Source organism: Protopterus annectens, chromosome 6.part1, assembly GCF_019279795.1.
Source record: "Protopterus annectens isolate FY-2018-M chromosome 6.part1, PAN1.0, whole genome shotgun sequence".
NCBI classification, from domain to species: domain Eukaryota; kingdom Metazoa; phylum Chordata; order Ceratodontiformes; family Protopteridae; genus Protopterus; species Protopterus annectens.
In genome coordinates this window covers 275,670,504-275,690,963 of record NC_056738.1, presented here as the reverse complement: position 1 = coordinate 275,690,963, position 20,460 = coordinate 275,670,504, and the positions used below count along the sequence as shown (strand labels likewise).

The window sequence follows — 20,460 nt, the reverse complement described above, 5'->3', positions numbered from 1 at the left end:
CCCGGGAATCATCTCCGTGTCACTGCTGGATAGAGGCACAACAAACTAATGGGCACAGTATTTTTTAACATAAGGGGTGGCGTAAGCCACAAAAACTCTGGGCTAGGCTTATAAATGCCTTAGGGCAGATAGCCTAGTATAAACCTATGAACCTATGAACCAAGATCACCATGCCTCACAGAAAAGGGAATATTCCTGGGAAATGACCATCTCAGACTTAACATATGTAATTCCGTTTTTTTTTTAGCCATCAGTGTCCATGTTTCAGGACTCACTCTTGTGGGTTCCAACATGTCAGGTGATTACCAAATAGAGACCTGCATTTCAGGTGTTCTCTACAGGTACTCTGCAGCTGAAGAATACTGGAAACTACAATCAAATGTTCTGCTGTCATGGAGTAACTGATGTTATGTGTCTTTCTGACCCTGACCATATGGTTATCCATGCCAGAAAGGGACAATCAAATATTCACAGGTGAGTCAGGATGATGCATGGGTGCTCAGAAGAGAGGCAATAACATTCGTAGGGAGGATATCAATGTAGGTCTTTTGGAACCACAGCAATTGCTGTAAGGATTCTGTGGACACGCAGCTATGGACCCAACAATAAATAAGATGGCTTTTTATACATCTGAGGACTTTTTCTTAACAATCCATAACTGGGATTTACAAATTTTATTATTTTGTGCACAGTTTCTAAAGTTTACATTTGTAATCGACTGGGCCTTCCTAATCGAGGACTTCATTAACTACAGTCGTTTGGTATCTAATCCATTTCTAGATGATTTTCTTCATTGGAACAACATCGGAGATGCATTAAGGCTTACTAGTGTGTTTAACATTGACAGCTTGGCGGCAATTCGATCCTACTTGCAATACTTTACACACTTCCACATAGCGCGATCATACGACTACTGAAAAACGGTTGTGAGTATGTGTAAGTGGATTTCTATATTCTAACAACAGTTTTTGGATAACAAATGGTTACAAATGGTTACAAACTTCACGGATTTTATTAAGAACTTGGGACAAAACTTATTTTGCTATTGGCCATTTTTTCAGCTTTTTACATTCTCATGGGCCATTTTTTTCAATACTGGAACATTGTTAAATTACTAGCTTATACTATATATTTCATCTGGACACTATTGGAGGTGTATTAGGGTGCATTAGTGTGTTTAACATTGGTAATTAGTGTCCGGTCATCAAACTTCATTTATTTCTGTATGGTGTGGAAACAGGACTTTTGCATAAACGGCTGCGAGCATGACTAAGTGGATTTTCATATACTAATAACATTTATGGTCAACGAATGGTGATTGACTTTTGGATTATATCAGGAATTCTGTGCGGTACCATTTTTACTACTGGACAGTTGCTATATCACTACGGGCCGTCTTTTATGATATCCAACAATAATTTTTGAACTTTATAAGCAAACTATACCATTTTTTATTGTAAAGACATTATTTTGTGTTTTGTTGGGGACGGATTAAACACATGTATATTTTTTTGTGCTTGGGTACGTATAGCATTCTATACTATGTGGCAATTTGATTTACCAACATGGAAAGCTGTGTCATTCGTTGCAGATAGTGGGGTTATCACCTTGTGATTTAATAAATACATAAGGTTGAGGGCTGTTTTGGAATTTTTAGGGACAAATTTATTATTATGTGCTTAACTGATACAACGATTACACATCTATATGATAGGACATAATAAGTCCATCTATAGGCCATTATTATATCAAGTACCACACTTTACTTGTCTTATGATTCAGGGCAGACAGCTAACCTTGAAATATTGTTTACAACAGATCTATGTTTATTTTTAGACATATCTTGTTATGACATCAGGTCAATACAACTTTGTAACTCAGATATTGATTCATGCTGTCAATCATTATTGCACTGTTTATACATAATTACATGCCTGACATGTTCTTAATTTAAGCTGTTCTTACCACTATAAATATTTAGGTATTATTTAACATATTTTTTAGTGTGGATTTCCAACCAAATTGGGTTACAGTTAAATATTTCCCCAACGGATAACTTATATGGTTATCATATCTGAGCCATTCACATTAATACAGCTTTGGGAATTTATATACTTCAGATGCTAATAATATTGTCAATCATTTTTTGTTGGACATATTGAGACCACTTATATGTATGGTTACACCAAATTTGATTACATTACGTTGCACTATTTTTGCAAGACATATATAGGTCCTCAATTTCAGCTTACTTCATAGTGGTTGAGGGAATGATACATACACATATAGTATATATTCCAATATATTTCCTCATGTTAGTTTATTCTGTCCAATTTACAGGACTCCAATTTAAATAGATAATGGGCCTGTTTTGATGGACCCAATGGTAGATCATAGACAACTATATTCTATTGATTCACACATGTTTTTTAGCCAATTTTGGACTCTTTTTTTAAAAAATTGGTACCTGCCAATGGCCATTGTGATATAATCACATTGCAGTTACCATTATTGTCCTAATATTTGTCATTTATTCAAAAGTGGATCTGGACGTGGCAAAGCTTTTTGTCAATCATCAGAGGCTATACTTATAAACATTTCAATGACATATTCAGTGCAAGCAGACAAGATCTTTGCATGACTATTCTTGTCAGGGCTGCTTTCAACAACTTAGACCTTGTATGATTTAAACTTTGGTCTAAATATTTGACTAAGTTTGACTGGCCATTATTGCCCAGCTTCCACACACAATTTTTCAATTTCCAGGACGTGGTACTGCATTTACTTTCTTTATATTTGAATTTTTTTCAATAATTGGAATTGTTTTTTGGCTAACACACAAGTGTGAATCTGTCTTTTGACTTTGATTATATATTTCATTTTGATTTTGTCTTTGACCTACATTTAGGTCTGTGTGGCTCTCTTATACCCTTGCATCTAACTCCCCCCTTTTTACTTTCCATAATGGATCTGAATCGATCCTGGTTGGGTTCTCTTCTGATAAAGAAGATTTGGGCATTTTTGGGATAGGAGAACAACCCAATGGCAACAGTTTCAATACTATAGATAATCCCGAAAACCATTGTGAAAAGTTGTTTCAGCAACTAAACAGAAATATGAAAACACAAAGGTCCAATGTATGGTATCTTAAATTATTCAAAGCATACATGGCCAAGGGAATAACTCCCAGAGGGCGTAGAGTTAAAATTCAACCATTAGTAACTGAATTAGATGAACAATTAACCAGTGAATGGTCAAAAATACAACAAAATTGTTCCATGAAATTTGTGGAAACATTATCCAGATATTATGAACGTACTATTGACAGGGAAATCCTCAAAGTCAGCAAATCATGTGATGACTGTAATCAATATAAGGACCAACCATTTTTTTCCACCTTATTGTCCAAACTTAGTTCAGACTTACTTACCTTTGAACAACAACTTAAGGATAGGAAACTCAAAAAATTTCAAAGGGACCAAACAGACTATGACAAAGGTCGTCCCTTTCAACATACTAGACATATCAGGTTTGAAGGTGGTTATCATAAAATCAACACCACCCCCAAACGCAAACGTCCCAAGTCTATCCTTAGGAAACGAAACACATATACTATTTCATCGGGGGGTGATTCCTCTTCTGGTACAGATTTGGGCACACAGCAAACCTCAGATTCCCCCACCCCCAACTAGAATAAATGTACTAAATATTTCTGATGTAACATTATCTGATTCACAAACTGCTTTGTTAAATAAAGGTCTTTCTTTTATACCGGTTTTTTTTTTGTTCCTGAAGATACATTTGCACAAGATGTGACAGCATTTTGTAGATTGCCTAATTTAAAATTGCATTTTCATGACATAAAACAGGATGATGTTGCTGTTGACAGTTTCAAATACCACAAATCCACCTTTGTCCCACCCATGCATCCTTGTGTGAGTCTTTTCCAAAATAGTGTTCTCAAAGATCTACACTTTACTTCGGGTATGACTCACCCTAAATCTAATAATCTCTCAAAGACAGATATGTCAACTTTATAGGAACTCATCAATAATAAAAATTTGGTCATCATCTCTGCAGACAAAGGTGGTGCTGTGGTAGTTATGAATTGGACCCAGTATGATGCTGAGGCTCAGAGACAGCTGGAAGATGCCAGATATTACACCAAAATGCCTCTTGATCCAACATCTATGTTTAAACAACAAATAGATACATTTTTGGATTCAGCAGTTGAAAATGACATCATTACACAAAATACAAAAAGTCATCTTACTATATCTGATTCCAATAGCCAATACATTTATTTTCTGCCCAAAATTCACAAAGATCCTTTGCATCCCCCAGGCAGACCAATTGTGGCAGGCAATGGTTCTCTAACTGAACCACTTTCTGAATTTCTAACCAAACACCTCAAACCATTATTGAGATGGGTAAGATCTAGAATTCAGGACACCACAGAATTTTTAGGTATTATAAATGATATGCAAATTGAAGATGAATGGTTGTTATGCACCTTGGATGTTAGTGCATTATATACCAACATACCACATTGGGCAGGGCTTGATGCAGTAGAATATTGGCTATATAAATCAGAATTATACAAACCTAGCTTCAACACCTTTCTTATATGCTTGACTGAACATGTTCTCACCAAAAATGTGTTCTTCTATGGAAAACAATGTTATCTTCAAATACGGGGTACTGCAATGGGCGCATCATTTGCCCCCATATATGCAGATCTATATATGGCATACATAGAAGAACAAATCATCTATGATGTTACACACAACATATATATCTAACGGAAATTGATATTTGGCGTAGATATCTGGATGACTGCTGGATGGTGTGGAGGTCTGATGTAGAATACTTGATGGAATTTGTTGAATATCTCAATGAGAACAAATGGGGTTTACGTTTCACCATCAATTATGACCAACACAAGATCACATATTTACATGTGCTGGTAACAAGGAATAAGGATAATACCCTCGGTACAGAAGTACTCAGGAAATATCCAGAATATAACACCTTACTCCACACATCCAGCTTTCATCCAGCACATATTACCAAAAACATCCTCAAGTCTCAATTCATTAGGATGAGACATATTTGCTCAGGAAAAAATACCTTCCAGGATTTTCGTTAAGGATTTGTTGAACAGGTTTGAAGAAAGGGGCTACAGCATGGGGTATGTACATAACAGCAAGCAATCATGCTGCAAATCTGGACAGAGAAGACCTTCTTAAGTATAAACACAAATCACAAAACAAAAATAATAATTTACGATTCATCACTCCATATGGTAGAAATACAAACAGAGTGACTGATGCCATCAGACGACATTGGAACATTCTCCTAGCTGACAATGGTTTGTCACAGCATTTATCCAAAACTTGTATGTTTTCATTTAGAAGGGGGAAAAATCTTGGATCTCATTTCAGTCAATACAAACATCACCATGATTCTAATAATCAGAATATGATCCAAACCCTAATTTCTGGAGATAAACTTGTGGGCTGCATGCCATGCGGTCATTGCAGCCATTGTAAACATGGGCTTAAAACTAAACAATTCTCCAGCAGCAATTGCAGTATGATATATGACATCAGGTTTTTTGCAAATTGCAGCATGGATTGAATTATTTATATGGCCTCTTGCAGTTGTCATGCATTTTATATAGGAAAAACATCTAGGCCTCTCAAGTTACGTATTTCAGAACACCTTAGTGATGTAAAATGTAAACGGATGAGTAACGCTTTGTATAAACACACTCTTAACACATTACAGCCAGATTTCACTTTACCATAATTGATAAAATAACTGGATTTATAAATAAATAAAATAAAATAAATGCATTTATAGCATTTACTGTCTGTTTTTCCTCTGTTTTCTGCAAAAAAGAAAAAAAAAAAAAAAAAAAAAAAAAATCTTGTTTTCCCGCCTTACTGAACTAGAATAGTCCAGTCTTCAGTTTGCTGATCTCTGGGCTTTGGCTTGGTTCCTGTGCTATTCCATATCCTTATTTGGATAAAGGGAAGCTTCTTTGTTCACCAGTGGGAGTGGGGAGCACTGAGCAGCCTATTTGTCCTTAGAGCAGTGGTTCCAGCCAGAAACTTGTAGTCTATTGGCCATTTTGGGTCAATTCCTAGCTCTTTTCAACCCCCTGCTATAAAGCCCGCTTTAGCGCGGAGTTGCCCATAGAGCACCATCGGGCAGCGCCGGTTAAACAAGGTTAAACTATTTCTGGCTCCATAAAGTCTGCTTTTCAATTTTTCCCTTAGAACTTCTCTACTTGCAATCTAAACAGTCTATTCTCTATCTCAAAAGCTCAGCACTTGCTCCTAAAGCATTTTTATATAGGTAAAGCTCAGCACTTGCTCCTAAAGCATTTTTATATAGGTAAAAGTACTTGTATACTAAACAAAGTACTACATTAGCCTAGAATCCCCTTGAGTACCCATTCCCTATAGGTCCCTTCTGACTCAGTTACACAGCAAACTTTTTCACTTTTTCTAGCATGTCGAAGGGTCAGTTGCTGGCCTCCTCTCCTGTTCAGCTGGTAAATCTGGGCATCTTGAGGCAATGTTACAATTGCCTCATGTACACAGACAACCCACTCCTTCTCCCACAAAACACAGATACATGTGAGAGATGCAACTATATAGCCAAACTGGAGGCTGAGCTCTCTCAACTCAGGACTGGCAAGACCAGACAGGAGGAGAAGGAAACCACGCACACCACAAACCCAGTTTCACATAGAACTATCACAACTGCAAAACAAACACATAAACACACAAAGACATACTCGGAGGCACTGATCAAAAATCTACCAAAACTACAGAGGCCTCCAAAGCAGACACCCAAGCAACTGCCACCTCAAGACATAAGACATGCAACACATAGTTCTCAAAGTCAGTGTGCTAAACAGTCACAGCCCTTAAGGCCAAACACAATGCCAGACACACTTGTTATAGGTGACTCCATAGTCAGACACACTGACGTCCCACTCACCAGACTGAACAAGGAAAAGATCACAGTAAGCTGCCTGTCAGGCGCTAGAATCCGCCACATAACACAAGCACTCAGGTCACTCCACAGCAAGTACAAGTATGACTCAGTCATTGTCCATGCCGGTGTGAACGACCTGAGACGTACCTCCCTGGACTACATGAAAAGAGACATAGAGGAGCTCTCAGATTATGTAGCCCAGGCCGGTATGACCCTGACCCTGAGCAGTATCCTACCCTCACCAAGAATGATGCCACAATACAGAGACAAAATGATCAGCTTTAATAATTGGCTTAATTACTGGTGTCATTCTAAGGGGATCCAATATCTGTCTGCCTGGGATGACATGCTTGACAAGCCACGCTGCTTCGCAAGGGACGGCTTGCACCTGTCACCCCTGGGCTTCCGGATATTGGCAAAGGCTCTTGCCACCCCATAGTGCCTTTTTAGGCAAGGCTCAAATGATAAACCTACCGCCCTAGAAAACAAAAATGGAGAAAAACTAAGGGTAATACTGCTCAATGCCAGAAGTCTAAACCTCAAGATGCACGCCCTCGAAGCCGTCCTCAGTATGGAGAACATCGATGTCTGTGCTGTGACTGAAACCTGGTTCAAGGCTCCTGAGAGCACCCCAGCACTATCAGGTTATACCTCATATCATGCGTTCCGGCCCCAAAATCTGGACTGAACCACAAAAGGAGGGGGAGTATCCATATTCATAAAGAATACCCACACCTCCAGGTTAGTGGCATCGCACGAAGCATCGGAGACCATCCAGGTGCAATTAACCATAGGTAAAACTGCCCTACAGTTTGTAACATGCTGCAGACCACCTTCTCAAACTCAGGAAACACACATAGCCTTCCTGAAGACACTGGAGAGTATGAATGTCTCTCCAAACACCATCATATTGGGTGACTTCAACTACCCAAACATAGACTGGGAACATTACTCAAGCCCCAACACCCTAGCCCAAAGGTTCCTTGAGTTCATAAACTCAAATGCTATGGAATAACTAGTCACCATTCCCACAAGAGGAGAAAATATACTAGACCTGATCATCACAAACATGGGGACAAAATGCTCCACACCGGACGTATATCCCTCATTGGTGAGATCAGACCATAAATTAATCTCACTGGAGATCCACATCCCGCCCCCACCCTCAGCAAAAAAGACCACAGTGAAGAACTTCTCAAAAGCAAACTTCACACTTCTTAAGACTGGAGTGGTATCCTTCAAGGCCCCGAGCCAGTGGAAACCACAACCCACGCTGCTGAAACCCTTACAAATGCCTTCTACGAGCACCTCCAGGAATGTATGGATCAAGCAATCCCTAATAAAATCAAGACCCTTTCCACCAAAGGCAGGCGCCCGGTCTGGTGGACTCCAGCCATAAACAAACTCTACAACAAGAGGAGAAAGCTACTACATGACAGAGCAAAATCCCTAAAAGGGAAGGTATCTCTGATCAATACTAGCAAAAACTACGATCACTCATAAAATCATCCAAGGCCAACTTTGAGAGAAAAATCGCTAATGACACAAAAGACAATCATAAAGCCTTCTTTAGCTATGTTAGAAACCTGGGTGGAAACTCCCAGATATGCTCAGAATTAGTCCAAAATGATAAAAAATTCACTGAACCCACAGACATTGCCAACATACTGGCAGACAGGTTCAGTGCAAATTTCTCCCTCCCTCCCCCAAAGGAGAAATATCTATCCCACCAGAGTCTAGCCTCCCAAACATCTCAGATGCCCAGGTGAGAGCTGCTCTCTCTAAAGCCAAAAACACAGCATCAATGGGACCGGACGGTGTCCCCGGCTGTGTGCTACATGAACTCAATGAGGAACTAAAACCACACATAAGGCTGCTGTTTAATCTTAGCCTTACTACAGGATACGTGCCAAAGAATGGCGTGACGGCAAATGTGGTCCCACTCCACAAAGGCGGTGCTTCTACGGACCCTGAAATTACCGCCCCATAAGCTTGACGAGCCTTGTCTGCAAAGCTATGGAGAGGATCATAATGGAACTCATAAATAAAGACATTGGGGACCTACAGACACTGGATCCTACCCAATTTGGCTTTGTCAAGGGCAGATCCTGCCTCTTGAACTTGGTCGACTTTTTCGAAACAGTCACTAAGGCCATTGATGAGGGTAAGGCAGTTCACACAGCCTACCTTGACCTAGCAAAAGCGTTCGACACAATACCCCACTCGGGCAACATAGAAAAGCTCACCAGCTTAGATGTAAACCCATATGTCACAAGATGGGTTGCAAACTGGCTCAAGGACAGAACACACAGGGTTAGAGTTGCTGGTGCCATGTCAGACTCTAAGCCGGTCACGAGCGGTGTCCCACAGGGCTCAGTCCTGGGCCCTCTTTTGTTCGGCATTTATTTTTCTGAAGTGCAGGCAAACATAGGGGATTGTGGCTGACAAAATTTGCAGATGACTGCAAACTGGGAACCATAATTGACACTCCATCAGACACAGACATCCTCCAGAAAGGTCTCATAGAAATGGATAACTGGTGTCAGAGCCATGGCCTTAAGCTAAATGCCAAAAAATGTATAGTCATACCCTTTGGGAAAAACAAGGTAACCCCTAATTACCACATAGGTGGTAATCCATTAAACACGGAAGAAGTTATCAGGGACCTGGGGACCCAAGTTGACAGTAACCTCTCTTTGACACTCACATTGCCAAAGTGGTTAGGAAGACCTTCTACATTGCCCACCTGATCATGAAGGGATTCACATCCAGATCAGGAGAGGTCATTGTACCCCTGTACTCTTCACTTATCAGACCAATGATTGAGTACAACGCCCCATTCGGAATGTACCTTACCCGACACCTGCAGCAGTTGGAAAGACCACAAAAGTTCCTCACCAAAAGGATAAAGGGGCTCAAACATATGTCATACGATGCCCGACTGAAGAAACTCCAGCTCTATTCAGTCGCATACCGTCTGCTCAGAGGTGATCTGTGCCTGACATACAAGGCCATGTCCAACCCGGAATTAATGGACATGCTCCACCTCAAAAAATCCAAATCCACCAGAGCCACGAGAGCAAGAGACTTAAACCTCAACACGGATATAAATAGGACGTGCTGGAGGGACAGATTCATCACCCAGAGACTCCCTACACTATGGAACCGAATCCCAGTCCATGTGAGGCAGAGCCCCTCACTGACTCTGTTCAAGAGAAATCTTGACGAGTGGATAGGAGATCGAAGGTTTACCCCAGGAATCATCTCTGTATCACTGCTGGACAGAGGCACAGCAAACTAATGGGTATAGTATTCTCATCCTAAGGGGTGGTGAAAGCCACACACACTCTGGCTAGGCTTATAAATGCCCTAGGGCAGATAGCCTAGTATGAACCTATGAACCTATGGAGACAGATCTAATAAATCTGGGTGGCACAGTAAACTAAATACAAAAGAAAAGAAATGGATTGTTAAATTAGGCGGACTTTTCCAGCCTGGCCTTAATGAATATTTATGATTTTGTATACTGATGAATATTCATGAGCTCACCAATGAAATTTTGTGACTAATTATGTCAATGTATAAAAAGAACCTCAAAATGTTATGAATATTTACACTGATGAAGGCTAGGTTAACACCATAGCCGAAACCGGTCTGTTATCTTTGTGTTTTTTTATTTTGTAACTAATTAAATTTGTTCATTCAGCTCACAGTTGCTGGCTTCTGTTTTTTTGTCTAATAAACAAGATTCCCCACTAACTGACTGCTAAAGAAGTAAGGAAATAAATTCTAAAATTAAGTTGCAGACAATATTAACAAACCATATTTTTAACAAAATTAATCACAAATCCTTATGTTTTATGCAGTTTTTTTCTGTATGCCACAAGTGGCATGTAGATGGCTTAAAGCAACTGATGATGAAGAGTCTTGCTTAAGCCCACAGTGATGAGAATTTATGACAGAACACAAGCTGAAATCTTAATAGCATCACATTACATAATCCTTGAGTCAAACTGGTATGTCCTCTAGGAAGTACAGTAAAAACATATTGATATAGATATTGTGTTTGTCTGTCTCTTACCAGAGAGCTAACTGCTGTCCATGGTGCCTGTGACACATTTAACTCGTCAAGGACTGCAGAGAATACAGAACGATCTTCAGCTCTGTCAATCTGTAGAGGATCTGTGCCCAGAATCTTCACTCCATTCTTATAAAGAGGAACAGCAAGGTTGTTTGGGATCTGCCCGCCAACACTGATCACACATCCATTGCAGTCCTATATGGGAAATATGAACAGCGATGTACATTATGTCAAGTAATACAACAGTCTCTGTGCTTTCCGCCAGTGCAATAGCAACTAACCAAACTTTATTTTTCAGATATAACATAATGAGTACTGAAGCAAGGCACAGCTACCTACAGTGACATGTGAAAATGATTCAGTTCATGAAATGCAGATTGTTTTTACCTGGAACTGCCTTCTGTTGCATATATGCTGCCATTACACGCATGACCTACTAATGTTTTACTTAATGTAGCCCTTTATATGTTTAATAACTAATTTGACTAGTTATGGTCATGGATCCTTTGATCATTAATGGTAACAGTTTTGAAAACCTGATTGAAACAACATATAGTGATGCATTTATCATTTTACTTTTTTATTAACCCGAGACAATACATACCAATTCAAACGTTACAAATTCCTAAAATATAATCTCGGCAACCCTGATAACTAGATTCCAAAGGTTTTCATAAGTGTTACACAAAATAAGCAAGATCTTCTCATATATCTCATAACTCCTGAAATAGCTTGCAAAGAAAATGTCTATGAAAGGTTTGTCATATCTGTAAATACTGTAATTCCAGCTCATCAGTGTTATCTCAAGACAGCAGATCCTTACATCAGAAGTTCCATTCACCACAAGGGTTCTCCGGGAAAAATTTTCTTAGAAGTTCATATGAAAGTCCACCGAAGTAGACCTACAGAAAGAGGAATGGAACCACAAATCCTTTTCTTTTATAAGAGTCCATTTTCTTTCTTTCTCTTTTACTTCCTTTGACGACCCACTAGTGGACCAGTAATCAAGGAGCTTCAATCCATACCCCTGGCACCAGTGGGGGCATACAATGGGAGAATGACAGGTACACACACAGTATTTCCAGAAGCAGATTTCTGCATCAAGTGCAATTTCCCTTAAGAGCACACAGAGACCATTGTCAGTCCAGGGCTGGTTTCTCCCTCTTTATCCAGATTCCCCAATAAGACTCCCCACTAGCACAGCTACAGAGTTGAGATGTCAGCTGACTGGTGAAGCCAAAACCTCCAGCACTCTCTCTGTCTAACCAGTGCTTCATGTCCCTGCCCAAGTACCTGACACACACACACACACACACACACACACACACACACACACACACACACACACACACACACGCGTGGGAAAGGCTGGCACAGGTTTACTAGCTATGCCCCCTACACTATAAGGTAGTTATAACTGCCTCCAGCCAAATCCTTATCAGCTACTTTAAGACCCTTAACAAAGGGTGTCTAATCTTACTGTGTAATGTTACTATCAATATAAATGGTAGTTTGACCAAGAGCAAGGCTATTAGGCGTGGCCCACAGTGTCATTGAATAAATATGCAACTATTCTCAAAACTTAAATATGTCTCACAAAGATCAGCCACAATGAAATGTTTAAATATATTTAATAATAAATAATAAAATAAAAATAAAATAGTCAGTATATATTCACAGTGACATTAGAGTTTAAAACCACAGGAAATATTTAAAATAACATTTCAGTACAGTCTCAAATAAATAAAGAAAAACATCTAATCTAAGCTTTACTATATTCCTGACTGAAGCTAAGAGAATTACTACTCCCTAGTTAACTTACTTAAGAGCAAGGCAGATGTGGTGAATGTATCTTCTAGTTGTTGTCAGGTCAAAGTCATAATGCAGAATGCTGTGTCTCTAAGAGACTTCTTAAATTAATATCTTAAATATTACTGCTGGGATATCTTGGAGAATGATATCACTTCTTGTCATCTGACTCTATCCCAGGTGAAACCCCCACTGCTGGAAGCTAGCAGTATTTAGCCTCTTCATGTGAAAATACATAGACCTCAGATCTTTGGCAGATGCTGAAAGTCATAAAACAACTGTAGTAATTAGTTCACTCCGAAGGCAATAATACAGAAAGGTTCTCAGCACAAACACTGTGTCTGTAGCTGCCATAAAGTAATTTAGTTTCAGCTATTTTTCTGAAGCTTTCTGGACTGAAGTTAACCCAGTTTCCACTGTTAAAATATATACATTTAAACAGTTACATTAATGTATGCACATTTCTGTTCTCTTCCAGCACGGCACACTGTGGATACATCTTTAAGCACAATTACTTTATAAAATATCTTTTCAACATACGTGCATACAAACCTAGTTTGATATATAAATGACATACAGTACCTTAACCATTATGCCAAACTCAGGTAAGTAATAGGCTAACTGACCCTGTGAGTCATTTTAAGCGTATCCAATTTCCCTCAGGAGAATCAAACCTTGTACTTTCTGTGTGTGAGATAAATACCTTAACAATTATGTAAACCAAAGACCAAATTAAAAAACAATGTTTAGAAATGCTTAGTAAGGATGTCAGTCTAGTCCACTCATGGTTTGAAGGTGGTCTTAACCTGCTTAGCAGCTAAGCTACTATCACATAACATGAAGAACAGGTCCCTTATGAGGGAAAATCCAAGTTTCCTAAGCCTTCTATACAGATACTGGTTTAAACATTTTGAAGAGAAGAAAGATCACTGAAGAAATCATGCTCACAGAAACAGAGTCTTGGATCTTCAGAATCCCCCCCTCTCAAAAAGACACTGGGGGAAAAAGACCTTCCACTGACTGCTTGATCCCTGAAACAAGGAGAAATAATCAAACAACAGATATGTACTAGGTAATGATTAATGTATCACTGTTTCTGGCCAAATACTGTAGAACTCAGTAAGCACTCCTGAACTCTGGCATTTCACAAGTCTTTCTTGGCAGGTGTGACGTGGGCAAAGTGGACCCTCTGAGTTTGATTTCAGTCATAATTCACTGGGGGGCTCTAAATAAAACTGGCCAGTCACTGTGCAGTTGATGCACATACTTGGGATGGCTGGCAATAAAGACATACAGGATCATCCTCAAATTAGGTTGCTAATATTACCAAGGCAAGCAAATGACCTTGGGCCTTGCATTGATATGATGCATATATAATCACTAAGTGCAGCAGCTGATGATTTATAGAACTGGGGAAGCCAAACATGGGAGTCTCGACAGGTAGGCACTGCAGAGGGCATTGAGTATCTGATCTACAGTTCATGCCTGGGCGTGGCATGTCATCTCTCATGGAGACCGCTATGAACCTACAAAAAATTTAAAACTAACCACTTTTAAAGAAGTCCAGAAAATGATGATAAAAGGCAACAAAATTCAGATACACAGAAAAAGAAAATAAGTTTAACTTGAGGAGGACTTAGTAGAAAAGAAGGATATGGCCATGGGTTGATCTTCTATAACTTCACTGTCAGACTCCTCCTCCAAAACTGAAGATTATAGGGACTCATACATGGGTTCCTGTTCCTTTATCCTCTCTCTCCATTCCAATTACTGCTTGGGATCATACAAAGGACCCTAGTGTGAAGGCCTGTAACAGATGTAATATAATGTTGCCATCCTGAAGAGACTCAAGTTTCTAAATTTTCCTTCACAGTGTAGTTGGTACAAATTTCTGGCATTTATAACACTCCTGAACACTATGCACCTTTACCAAGCAGTACAGGCAACAATGGTGCAGGTTTTAACTGGTGATGTGGTAACACGGCTGTGCTTAAGATGGTTTTGGGCTTCTTTGGTAATGAGCACTGAAACTTTCCATAAGACATGCTAGGATCAAGATCAGAATCATGAAAGTAGCAGCAAAGAAAATGGGAGTGTGGGGGCAGGTACGTTCCCTAGACATGATACATAATGACATGTACTGCTGGGAAGTGCATGCGATGTATGTAATACAATACAGGACCAAAAGAGAAGCATAACTGTCCTGAGGACAGTGTCCTCAGGAAAGACTTCCCATTGCAGAGGGCTTATCAAAAGTAAAATTAGAAGTTATTACTGAAAAGGCTATAATTAATGACACACATGTTGGTTTGTGATAGTCTTTGTTTACAAGTCACTAAACCAAACCTTTTAACCTTTTTCTGCTTCTTTTCTAATCTCATTCTAGATCGTTAAATGCCTTCATGTTACAGTCATAACAGGTCTTACTTTGCTAATACAGGGAAGAAACAAACAGAACAGCCTCATCTGGCAAAGGTGCTACAGATATGGATTCTAAATACTTTTACTACTAGAATAACATTGTGATGTTACCTCTCTGGGCCAGCAATCAAGGAGCCTGAATCCTCACCACTGGCACTGGAAAGGGACGTTTACTTGGAACAAAAATAGATATACTCAGTATTTCCAGATACAAGTCTCTGCATCAAGCACAATTTCCCTTAAAAGCACACAGTGAACACACTCAGTCTGGGTTTTCTCCATCTGTCTCCCTCCCCAATAAGACTCCCCACTTGCACAGCTGTAGGGTTGAGCCCTCAGCTGATTGTCCAAGCCAATTCCTCCGGCACCCTCTCTGTGAAACCAGTGCTGCGTGTCCTTGCTCCAAGAAGCTGACACACACACTTTGAGATTTGATTTTCACACACACACACACACACACACACACACACACACACACACACACACACACACACACACACCCCAAGGAAAGGCTGGCACAGATTTACTAGCTATGCCCCCTTCTGCCCAGACTATAATGTAGTTACACTGCCACCAGATACCCCAAAGCCAGCTACTGTAAGCCTCTTACAAGGGTACAAAATTATACTGAGTGAAATTAATATTAATACAAATGGTAAAGCTGACCAATCAGCTAGGTTTTCATAAGTGGCCACAGTTACACCAATAGATATAAGTATAGGTTAAAATATATTCTAAAGGACCAGTCACAATGAAACATTTAAATATATTTAATAATAAATAATAAAAGAGCACGGAAATACTAAATATCTATTTGCAATAAACAGAGTTTCAGTCAGAGTTACATAAAAACAATACTAATCTTGCTAAATTTTCCTGACTGATCTAAACAATTATTATTCCCTGATTACTTACTAGAGGAAAGCAAGATGAAGTAGGTGAGAGATCTTTCTTTGTCAGGTTAAAAAAAAACAGAGTGCAATGAGACTTCAGTCTCACCTTGTATTAAAATATACGTTTTAGTGAAAGATTACAGAATGATGTCACATACATCTGGTCATCTGACTTCTGGTTCCTATGCTTCCTCCCTTGGCAAGAAGCTGTCAGGATTTACCACCTATGTGTCTATAATACACACACATACAGAGCCTTGCTAAGATCTACTGCAGCTCCTGGAAGTCATAAAACAAGTTCAAACCTCCATCCTTCCAGAGTAGTAATTAGTTCACCCTAATGATAATGCAGGAAGCTTCCCAGTACAGACTTTTTGTCTCTGGCTGCTTGGAGAACTGTAAGATGCAATTTTTATTGCCTAAATTAAGTAATTTACTTCGTTACTATTTTCCAAAGTCAGATGTATGGAGATTAAACTCTTCTCTTCCAGTATCCTCTGCTACAATATATACATTTCAACAGTTAAAATAATACATGTACATTTCTTCTTCTGTCCAGTATGAAACACTGTTGATAGATTTTTAACACAAGCAACTTTACAAACACAAGCATATGTACAAACCAGTTTGATAATTAACATATAATTCTTTACTAAATTCCAGCTAGTTGAGCTGGCATATGTTACACATCCACCGCCCTACCTCTCCTGGCATAGTTGGCAATACCTCACATCGTCACAAACATAATGATAAGTGGTTAATTTATGGCTCAGAGAGACCCCCACCCCAAATCCTAGATGGCATTTACCCTTCTGTTGATTTAATTAAAAATAACCAAACTGATTCTCCATGGGTGTGTTCTGAATAAGATCTAAGAGCACTTATCAATGTTTACTTTGGTCTTTATGGCTGAACACTGAACAGTTAACTCAATTAGCATGTTAAAGAGACTAACAATGTGCAGCTGATATTGACAACATACACTTACAATTATTAAGAAGCAGTTTCAGCTACACAGAATTTTTTTTTATTTTATTTTGTTTTTGCTCCAGTTTGCCTCAGATCATCACTCTTACTCTAAAATGTCACACCATATTTGCCCCAAAACTTTAAAACTCCACATTTAAGTTATGCTCCAATAACAAACTGATATCTTGGTTTTCTGCCTTTAATGTTTGTAACAATTAAGCTGACAAAGTCTTTAAATATCAGTTAAGAAAAACAGATAACCAATCCAGTATTCATATTTAGGCTGAAGAGTTTCTGAAATAAAATATGAATAATGAATTACTAATGAAATGTATGTTGTCACTGTAACTGTAACTGCATTTAGTATTGGGAGTGGTACTGTGATTGTTGTAAATTAAAATTATTCTATTCATTTTACAAGTTACCCATTTTTTAAATAAAAGTGAAGTTTTAACATTAATGGGTGATACAGTGTGAAATATTACCTTTTTATGGTTAATTAGTCACCTTTGAAGTAGAAAAGTGCAAGAGACATTGATTTTACTCTCCTGGTTGCTCTGCTAACCTGAATGTCTCCTTCTCCCAGCATTCTCTGAGAGCAAAAGGTAAGCAAACTAAGAGTGGTGCCATCATTCTAAGCAGCATCAGTGCTTTTCTTTGAAACTTTGATTCCCTAAGCATATTTGCCAGGGGTCTCCTTTCAAATCCTAATGCCCGTATGAAGGATGGTTAAAAGCCCGAGGTGAAAATCACAAAACTGAAGAAATTCGAACATCGACCTTTTCCTAGGGTAATTAAACACATGCCCAAATGTAAGCAGAACTCACACTGAGGTAAGGAAAACCCATGTAGGTGAGGAGCTGTGCCCCCCCATACCCCCCAATGTGGGGTGTTACTCCTTCCAACTATATATACTAACTACAGGATCACACTATAGTGGAGAAAAGAACATGCTGGGCAAATGTTCACTTACCCTAGGAAAAAACCCAATCTTTGGGTTTCTTCAGTTTCATGATTTTTGTCTCTGGCTTTTAACCGTTGATCATATGGGAGTTAGGAGTTGAAAGCAGATGCACTTGCCAGTGCTCAAGACAATGGCATACAATGGATCTTTATGATGCATGCCATGCCCTCCAGTGACATGACCAATTGGGCCTGCGCTTCTTGTAGATCTCCAGTCTCCACCAAGGATTCCACCTCACAGTGGGTGCCAATAGGTATTCAATCCAAACCTTCCTGCACAGCACAGACAAGCTGGTTTCAGCCTCATCATTCTCTTCTCCCCCACCCTTCCAGATCTAACAGCTGCCTCGGTCACTACTCAAATTTAGGTCACCTAGGTCAAGGTTTTATACCTCAACTCTAGTGGAACTGGACAGCCATACAGCATTTGATGTAGAAACACCAGAGAAGAGGACATTAATCAAATAAAATTGGTTCAAGGACAGATTCTGTGGCTCACTGCTCATAAAATTTGTTAATTTTGATGTCTCAATTTTTTTATGACCACACATGGAAAATAATCACATTTTTTTTGCCAAGTCGAAATATAAGGTGGCAAATGAAAATGAAGTCCCAGTGCAAGGCTGTTCAGCCTGAGCAGTCTTAGACCATTCATTTCCCCTATGAGGGATGTATGTCCAGTATGCACAGAAGTGAGGGACACATACAGGAAGCTATCATACAGGCAGTCATGAAGGCTGTTTGTGCCCTTGTTGAAATCCAGGTAACTAAAGGAGTATGTATTATGGTCCCAGCCCTACCCCTTGGTGGTCTCATAAGTGCCTGCACTACCAGAGAGACTGCTTATGTCTCCCAGCCCTAGCTATGCATTATTCCTTACCATCACCATCTTAGAATGTCACAGCCCGCATCCTCAATGCACTGGCTGACTTTTATGTGCACAGCCTTTACTCTGACCTGGAATATCAGTCAAGTCAGGTGGAAATCATCTCCATTCCCCCAGAAAGGGTACACCTGTCCTTCCCTACCAGCTTTGTTAAGTGCCCAAACTACTAGTCGACCACAGGGCAAATGGGCTGTAGTCAGGGCTTTATCCCATCTACTTCAAGAAGCTAGCTAAATTTATTAGATGTTTGCCCCAAAGGTTGAAAAGATGTTGCAACAACAAACATTACTATTCCCTACATCAGGCTACCAGTTAATATTGTGTATTACTAGCCTAACCACCAACTGAATTCTGATTTCTTCTACAGTAAAGAGTCTGAAAGCTAACAATGACATTCTGTTCTGTTATAATAAAATGACGGAGCCTTCTTTCTGGTCCTGTTTATCCATATTCTGCTTGGGAAGGGGAATAACGGTTTCTTCTGTTTGTTTTATCTTTTTATTTTATTCCTCATTAGAACTACTAACTGATAGTAAAAACTGACTGAAAACTGAATAAGGTCTACAACACTGTGATTCCTAGTTTTCTGTATTAAAGAGTACAGCTCAGATTTTCCGGCTTGAGGACTCTGCTATGAGAGCTCCCCCAGCAATGGAGCGTTCAGAATAAATATTAAAGCTCTTTTGGTTGAGATGTTCTGGAAAACCTGGAACTGTGGTACTTCTCTGTTCACAAAACAATGGCACCAACCAACTCATGAAAAGCACAGAATACTGACAAGTCAATTTGACCACTGGCAAGGACAATGCAAGTTCAGAGAAGGAAACCATATAATCACAGATGGCAGCCATCCAACATAAAAAGAGTTCAGCTGTCTTAATGACCAGTCAAAATGGTTAACCATTTCTATGTATAAGAGTAATGAGATATGGTAAATAGTTTCCTACTTGCTAAGAATAAATGCTACAACTTCTGATATCCCAAATCTTTCTTTGGCAATTTGTTCCACATAGTCAAACATGGCCATTAACAATGGCCAGAAAGTTTGACAAAGGTGTATCATCCATTTTTTGGTATCCTGACAGTGCTACAGCACATATATGGACTGTGTAATGGACCCTTCAACTAACTACCCCAGAAAACAAAATATAGATTAACCCCTGGACAAGGAACATTCAACTACTTCCTGGTAGTAGAATAGGTTAGGAGCCCCCCCAAAGAGTCTGTAGATTTCCAAGGTAAACTGATGGCAGTCATAACAATGCTTCAAGTGCATTCTTCTTCTAGGTAACAAAGTCAGTATCAGCATGGATTTGATCTTGTCTCATCTGGTAATCACACAGACATGAATGATGTTTTGTCTGCTTTAGACCATGTACACAGAACATTTTAACTGGGGAAAGTCAGGCTGAGAAATGAACTATGAG

At 39.3% G+C, this 20,460-nt stretch overlaps 1 protein-coding gene across 1 annotated transcript in view; it reads right to left on the bottom strand.

The window, feature by feature from the left end:
* CPS1 (carbamoyl-phosphate synthase 1) overlaps positions 1–20,460 on the bottom strand; it is a 531,928-nt gene that overhangs the window by 103,196 nt on the left and 408,272 nt on the right. The window contains exon 26 of the mRNA XM_044075706.1: positions 11,093–11,287. Within this exon, the coding sequence (XP_043931641.1) occupies positions 11,093–11,287 (195 nt within the window). The remainder of the gene's footprint in view (positions 1–11,092; positions 11,288–20,460) is intronic.